Below are 7574 nucleotides of genomic sequence, written 5' to 3' on the forward strand. Positions count from 1 at the left end.
GTCATGCATTAACTCTACTGTACATTTTTTTCACATTTTAGCATCTTTGAAATCAAGATGACATTGCTACCAGTAGTATGATGATTAAATTTGCAGCTTTAAAAAAAAATGGTATGTGATGTCTTCAATTCTAAAAATACTACACTAATCTCTAACTTGCAGAGTTTCTTAAAGGATTAAATAGTACAAAGCAAGCATGAGGCTTGGCACATGGTAGGCATTCATGGACTCTCACATCCTCCATTGTTACTAGAACCAATACTTGATTGGGTCATAGGCCTCTGACTTCCCTCATGGGGCAGTTGGCACATCCACTGGAGCTTTCTAACCAGGTAAACAAGTCTGGGAAGACCAGCCTGGCACACTGGCTGATATCGAAGCTTGTGGTTGTGACCAAGCACTAGAGCCCTTTCTTGTAGTTTCTTGCCCTACAGTCCTTCCCCATTAATAACATTAGCCTGATCTTACCTCTGCTGCTACAGAATTACAAAGGTATGGAAATAGACTAGGTGACTTCTTGCACCATCATCCCAAACTGCCGCTGTCTCATCCCAAAATACCTCCCCACAATCTAGAGGCTTGTCAGTCGAAGGGCTCTGGCAAGGCCATCAGAATCAGAGCCTGCATGGCCTGAAGCCAAGTGCACATTCCACAAGGCCCCCCACATACATCTAGTTGGGATGCTGATACTAGCATGCCTTTGAAATTCAAGGGCACCAATTCTGTTAAAGCCTGGAGGGGGGAAAAAGAAGAAATAGACACCTGAGGATTAACAACCTTCAAACATCCCCTTGTACAGAAAAGTGGCTTGCATTTCTTTCCCAGCAATTCATTGGCTTTCTTACTCTCTCCTGCAGGCAGACTGGCCTTGATTGCAGGGGTCTTCCACTCCCCACTATGCCCCTTAGTGTCAGGGTACAGCTGAAGACTCTATGAGCCCACCTTTCTGAGGTACCCACCTTTAACATGTACCTAGATGTTTCTCCCTGTCTCCTACTGGATCCCAGCAGCCCAGGGAACTCTCAGGACCACAGTGAAAAGGAAGAAAGGGCAGGATGGACTGGACTGGCCTGGCCTTTGTGTCTGTTCATTTCTCATAGTTTGACTGCCTCCCAGGTGATTCCAAAATATCAAGTCTGAATGAACTGCCAATTGACAGTGCATGGCACTCAGGATCCTGCAACTGTGCACAATTATCATGGAAACTGTCTGCAGGAAAAATGACTAGGTGTATACCATTCAACCTTGCAACCTTGAGATGATAAAATCAGGTATAGCAAAAAGAAAAAAAAAAAAAAAAAGGACTAATGATCTACAGTAAATGTGAAATCCAAAGACCATCTTGGGGCCGGATTATATACCTGCCTTTTCTCCCTGTCAGGAGGCATAGGATGCAGTGGAATAAATGGATCTCCATTGAGTCTTGAACCAACTCAGAAACTTCTGTTCATCCTAGACCCTGCTCAGCATCTCCTTGTCCTTATCCCTCTCCACTGTCAATTTGGCTTCTCTGTGGGTCTCTGCCCAGCCACCTCTGTGCAATGTGTTGAGACCCTCTGTCTCCTGCCACAGCCTCCTTTCTGTTCTTTCTCCATACAATACCTCACCCACCCCCCTCCCAGCCCTGCTTGTAGGTGATTCTAAAAAGACAGAAATTTCATCACATCACCCCACATAAACACCACCAATGAACAATAATGGCAAAAATGTTTATCATTGTTAAGGTTGGATGATGAGAACATGGGGAGTTATTTTATTATTATCATTACATTTGTGTATGTTTGAAATTGTTCATAGTAAAACAAATCCTCAATAGCCCTCCAGGGATCTCAGGATAAAGTCCAAAGTCCCCAGACTGGCATTGAAGGCCAGTCAGGACCTGCGCCTACCCCATTTTTCCAGCTCACCTCCTGGCATTCACCCTGTTGCAACCTTTCTTGGCACTCAGCTCTCTCCTGCAGCCTTATTTGCCCATGTATCTCCTTGCAGAAGACATACCCCATTCTGTCCTGCCTAGAAAACATATAATCTCCCGGCCGGGCATGGCTCAGCAGTTGAGCATCAACCTAGGATCCAGGCGATCGGGGTTTGATTCCTGGTGAGGGCATATGCCCGGGTTGCGGGCTGCAGCCGATCAATGACTCTCATCATTGATGTTTTTATCTCTCTATCCCTCTCCTTTCGTCTCTCTGAAATCAATAAAGATTTTTTTTTTAATAAAAAAAAAGAAAGAAGAAAGAAAGAGAGAGAGAGAGAGAGAGAGAAAAGAAAAAAAGAAAGAAAGAAAGAAAGAAAGAAAGAAAGAAAGAAAGAAAGAAAGAAAGAAAGAAAGGAAGGAAGGAAGGAAGGAAGGAAGGAAGGAAGGAAGGAAGGAAGGAAGGAAGGAAGGAAGGAAGGAAGGAAGGAAGGAAGGAAGAAAGAAAGAAAGAAAGAAAGAAAGAAAGAAAGAAAGAAAGAAAGAAAGAAAGAAAGAAAGAAAGAAAGAAAGAAAGAAAGAAAGAAAGAAAGAAAGAAAGAAAGAAAGAAAGAAAACATATAATCATCCTTTGGAAACCAGACACAAATGATCCCTGGTCTGGGACACCTTCCTAGATCTGACCGTCATTCTGGGGTGGAGGGACTTATGCCCTGGTGTCTGCCCAGGTATGATATAGAGCAAACACCTGAAATGTATTTGGGAGAGAGAAGAAAGTCCTCATTAGTAGAGCAGGTGCAACATTTACTTGAACTTGGACAACTAGGGTAATCTCCCTTGGTTTATGCTTCTGTCTCTATAAAATGAAGAAAATAGCAGTATTTATCTCACAAGACTGGGGTAAGGATTCAGCAGTATTTTCTGTGGAAACAACACAATACTTGGCAGAGAGAGAGGGGGAGGGCGGGAGAAAGAGACAGACATACTTCAATCGAATAATACAGTGGATAATTAACTGGTTTGTCTTAGATTAAATAGTTGCAAAACCTACAGGAAAGGAACTGCTTTGTAGCTCTTGCTGGCAGCTGGAGAAAATAGTTGGAAATCGGTTATATCAAAGTCAGGATTCTTTTCTCAGGCCCTTGAGCAGTTCATACTTTAGAGGAGTAGGGGTGAGGGTCTTCAAATGTTGAGGCCCGAAGTCCGGGCCTAGGTTTCTGCTTCTCTTTGGAACAGCTGTGCAGGTCTGTGGCCAGGACCTGTCTGATATCCAGGTACTAGGAAAGCATAGGGTTTGCGCAAAAATTAGCCCTGGGGACAACCCACAGTCTGTGAGGTCTCAATGAGATCGGACCGCCTGGAGTGGGGACACGTGGTTAGAACATCTGAGTGGGGTCAGTTGCCGCGGCCCCCCACCCGCCAGCCCCCTCTCCTCAGGGCGCCCGCGGCCTCGTGCGTCACCCGCGAGGGCGGGGGGACGAGGGGAGGGGGGTACCGCAAGGTGAGGGCTCCGCGCTGCCTTAAGACGCCGCTCGTTCCGCTGCCGCTTGGAGCTGGCAGCGCAGCGCTCTGGCGGACCTGCGGGCACAGACACTGGGCTCCCGCTGCTCTTGCCGTCTGTTGCCCGGTGGGAGCCCGCAGCCGTCTGCGCCTCGGGACGCAGTCTGGACGAGGGCTGCTAGTCCCAAGCGACCCGCACACAGCTCTGTTAGCGCGACGCCTCCAGCAGCAACAGGTAAGTGCCCGGCTCTGTTCCAAACGCAGCGGCCTCAGCGCCAGACTGGACCCGGCGCTCAGTATCCCGGAACGCCCCGTCCACCGCGATCCGACGGCAGCGGTGTGGCCGCTTCTTGCAATCCCGACCATCCTCTGGGCCTCACGTTTCCATTCGCAGTTTCTCTCGTGCGTTCTCCCCACCACGAACAAAAATTCTCTTGTTGGTTCCTCACCCTTTCTCTCATTCCATGCGTCTCATCCTCTTTTTTTCTTCTTTTACGATTGTGCTGTTCCATCTCTCTTTGTCTCTCAATCCCTCTCCCTGGCTCTCTTTTTCTTTCTCTGTTTCTCAATTTCTCTTACTCTCTCTCAGACTCTCCCCACCAGTCCGGCAGCCCTGCCTCCTCTCCTGCTCTCCCCAGCTCACTTATTGCGACACCCACTGCCTCCCATACCGGATACCGGGTGGGCTGGAGAATGCAGATAGGATGCCGAACTGGGGAGGGGGGAGCGCAATAGGCATCCTCCCTGCATCCAGCCGTGGCTGCGCTGCTGAGAAAGTACATTTATCCGCCAGAGCCGGCGGTGGACAAGGCAGCAGCTGGTTTCCATGGCAAAATAAAGTCGACAGAGAGATAGAGATCACAGACAGAGATCCAGCCACAGACAGATCCAGCCACAGACAGAGATCCAGCCAGAGAAAAGTCGAGGTGAGGGATCATCCGAGAAAAATGGAGACAGACAGAGATTCACCCATATTAAAACATACACAGAAAGTGTTTAGTGACAGTGTCAGGGAGTGAGACACATAAAAAAAAGGCAAACAGGTGAGTGAGACTAAGTGCAGGCGCTAGAGAGAGCGCCTGAGCAATGGAGAAACGGATCATCAAGAGGGACAAGCAGTAGATCTTCAGAGAGCAGCAGAAAGAGAGAGAGAAACGGTGATAGAGAACTTAATGCATGGAGAGACAAACATCAGAGGAAGACAGGGAGAGATACAGAGATGAGAGGATTCAGGAAAGAAAAACCACAAGAGACAGAAAGTGACGCATAGAGAGACAACCCGAGGGAGACACGGCAATAAGAGAGTTGGAGAGACACGGAGACTGACAGGGGCACACATAGAGGGAGTGATACTGAGCAGGTGCATTAGGGACCCACAAAGATTGTCAGGGAAATGGAGACAAGAGACATCAGGAAAAGACCTGGAAGCGCACGTTCTAGTGAGCCACAGTCAGTGACAGACAGAGACACAGAGAGAAAGAAGGTGGAGGGAGAGACGGGGACAAGGTCGAGAGGAAGAGAAATAGAGACAGACATATACAGCTACAGAAAAAGTCTGCTAGCGAAAGAGACACAGAGAGACTGGGAGACAGAGAAACTGAGTGGGAGAGACTGGAGTAAATGAGAGAAATGGAAGAGAACCACAGACTGGCAGAGACTGACAGCGCGCACGTGCTAGCGAGAGACTAAGAATTACAGACAGAGTGAGTAACAGGGATGAGAAAGTTGGAGGAAAACTGTGAGACATGTACACACACCCCAGGAGATACAGAAAAAGTGCAGTAGAGAGAGACACTGAACAGAAAGAAAAAAATCAACGTAAACAAACTGGGACACAGAGAGCGTGCATGCGCTGGCGCGAGAGAGTGCAGCGGCGGGGGAGGGGGAGGGGGCGGGAGGCGGGGGGAGCGGGGGGTGTGAATCACTGGAGAAACCCAAACTCGGTTGCTCAAAGATAGACACAGAGCGCGTGCGCACGCACCAGCGTGGAGAGACAAATGGGAGGGACTGAGAGACCCCCTAGGGAGAAGTAGAGAGACCCAGAGAGGAAAAGGAGGATTGAGAGAAAGTGCCTGGTAGGTGCAGGGCCGGCGCTGCCCGGTGACCCTGGGGAGGAGATCAGGCAGTTAGATGCGGAAGCAGTGCCTCCTCGACAGGGTGACTAACCTGGCCAACGTGTTTCTTTCGTCCCCAGCACAGGCAGTGAGTGTGGTTCCTGTGCCCCCTTCACTGCCCGCTGATGCCTGCTCCAAGCCTGAACCCCGTCTCACGTCCGCCCGCCATTGACATGAATTCCACCTGCACCAACACTACGTGTGACAGCAACAGCAGCCACACGTGCATGCCCTTCTCCAAAATGCCCATCAGCCTGGCTCACGGCATCATCCGCTCAAGCGTGCTGCTCATCTTTCTCACCGCCTCATTCATCGGCAATATAGTGCTGGCACTCGTGTTACAGCGCAAGCCTCACCTGCTGCAGGTGACCAACCGCTTCATCTTTAACCTCCTCATCACTGACGTGCTGCAGGTTTTACTCGTGGCCCCCTGGGTGGTGGCCACCTCCCTGCCTCTCTTCTGGCCCCTCAACACCCAATTCTGTACTGCCCTGGTTAGCCTCACTCACCTGTTCGCCTTCGCCAGTGTCAACACCATCGTTGTGGTGTCAGTGGATCGTTATCTGTCTATCATCCACCCACTCTCCTACCCAACCAAGATGACCCCGCGCCGGGGTTACATGCTCCTCTATGGCACCTGGATCTTGGCCATCTTGCAGAGCACACCCCCACTCTATGGCTGGGGTCAGGCCGCCTTTGATAAGCGCAATGCCCTCTGCTCCATGATCTGGGGGGCCAGCCCCAGCTACACCATTCTCAGCGTAGTGTCCTTCATCATCATTCCACTAATTGTCATGATTGCCTGCTACTCCGTGGTGTTTGGTGCAGCCCGGCGTCAGCATGCTCTTCTGTACAACATCAAGAGCCACAGCTTAGAGGTTCGAGCCAAGGACTGTGCGGACAATGATGATGAAGAGGGAGAAAAGATGAATGAGTTCCAGGGTGAGAACAGGTGCCACAGCCAGAATAAAGGTGAAATCAAGGCCAAGGAGGGCAGTGTGGAGGTCAAAGAGGGCAGCATGAGAACCAAGGAAGGGAGTATGGAGGCCAAGGGCAGCAAGAAGGTCAGAGAAAGCACCCTGGTAGCCAGTGATGGCAGCCTAGAGGATAAGGAAGGTGGCACCAAAGTTGAGAGCAGCATGAAAGCAGGCAACAGTCACATAGAGGTCAGCCAGTGCAACATTGACTTGGGTGAAGATGACATGGAGTTTGCTGAAGATAATGTCAATTTCAGTGAGGATAACATCGAGGCAGTAAACATCCCAGAGAGTCTCCCACCAAGTCATCGAAACAGCAACAATGACCCTTCTCTACCGAGGTGCTACCAGTGCAAAGCCGCTAAAGTTATCTTCCTCATCATCTTCTCCTACGTGCTATCTCTGGGGCCCTACTGCTTTGTAGCAGTCCTGGCTGTGTGGGTGGATATCCAAACCAAGGTACCCCAGTGGGTGATCACCATAATAATTTGGCTTTTCTTCCTACAGTGCTGCATTCACCCCTACATCTATGGGTACATGCATAAGACCATCAAGAAGGAAATTCAGGATATGCTGAAGAAGTTCTTCTGCAAGGAAAGGCCCCCAAAAGAAGATAGCCACCCAGACCTTCCTGGAACTGAAGCTGGCACAGAGGGTGGGACTGAAGGCAAGACCATCCCTTCTCATGATTCTGCCACTTCACCTCGAAGTGAGTTCTAAGGCAAACCTAGAACTGCCCGCAGCACAGAAAACAGGAACAGCTTCCTTTTCAATGGATCACTCACAATCCCATTAATATCAACCCACACCATTTCAGGCAAAAGTGTTGCACACATCCATCTCACCACAAGATAGACATATAAATGGAAGAGATAAGAACAGGTGTCTTCTCTTAAAAGTGTGTTCCTCAAAACACAGACTTGAGGATTCTGATGGAAATTTCACCACCAAAATTATTAGGCTCCAAAGTTCTTAAAGCAACAAGGGCTATCCATTTTGGACCTGTACCTGGTATTCAGTCTGTCTCCCCAGAGCTATAAGGTGTCGGTTTTCACTCTGAGGGAAAAG

The 7574-nt window shown here is 49.4% G+C and overlaps 1 protein-coding gene across 1 annotated transcript; it reads left to right on the top strand.

The window, feature by feature from the left end:
* The first annotated feature begins 5702 nt into the window (after positions 1–5702).
* GPR101 (G protein-coupled receptor 101) lies at positions 5703–7226 on the top strand. The gene has a single exon (XM_016218283.2). It carries the CDS (start codon positions 5703–5705, stop codon positions 7224–7226), a length of 1524 nt encoding a protein of 507 aa, XP_016073769.1.
* The last annotated feature ends 348 nt before the right edge of the window (positions 7227–7574 follow it).

The sequence above is a fragment of the Miniopterus natalensis genome, chromosome X (genome assembly GCF_054644295.1).
Source record: "Miniopterus natalensis isolate mMinNat1 chromosome X, mMinNat1.hap1, whole genome shotgun sequence".
NCBI lineage: Eukaryota > Metazoa > Chordata > Mammalia > Chiroptera > Miniopteridae > Miniopterus > Miniopterus natalensis.

Excerpts from the sequence above, each read along its gene's own strand:
- GPR101 (XM_016218283.2), top strand. The coding sequence starts at position 5,703 with ATGAATTCCACCTGCACCAACACTACGTGTGACAGCAACAGCAGCCAC.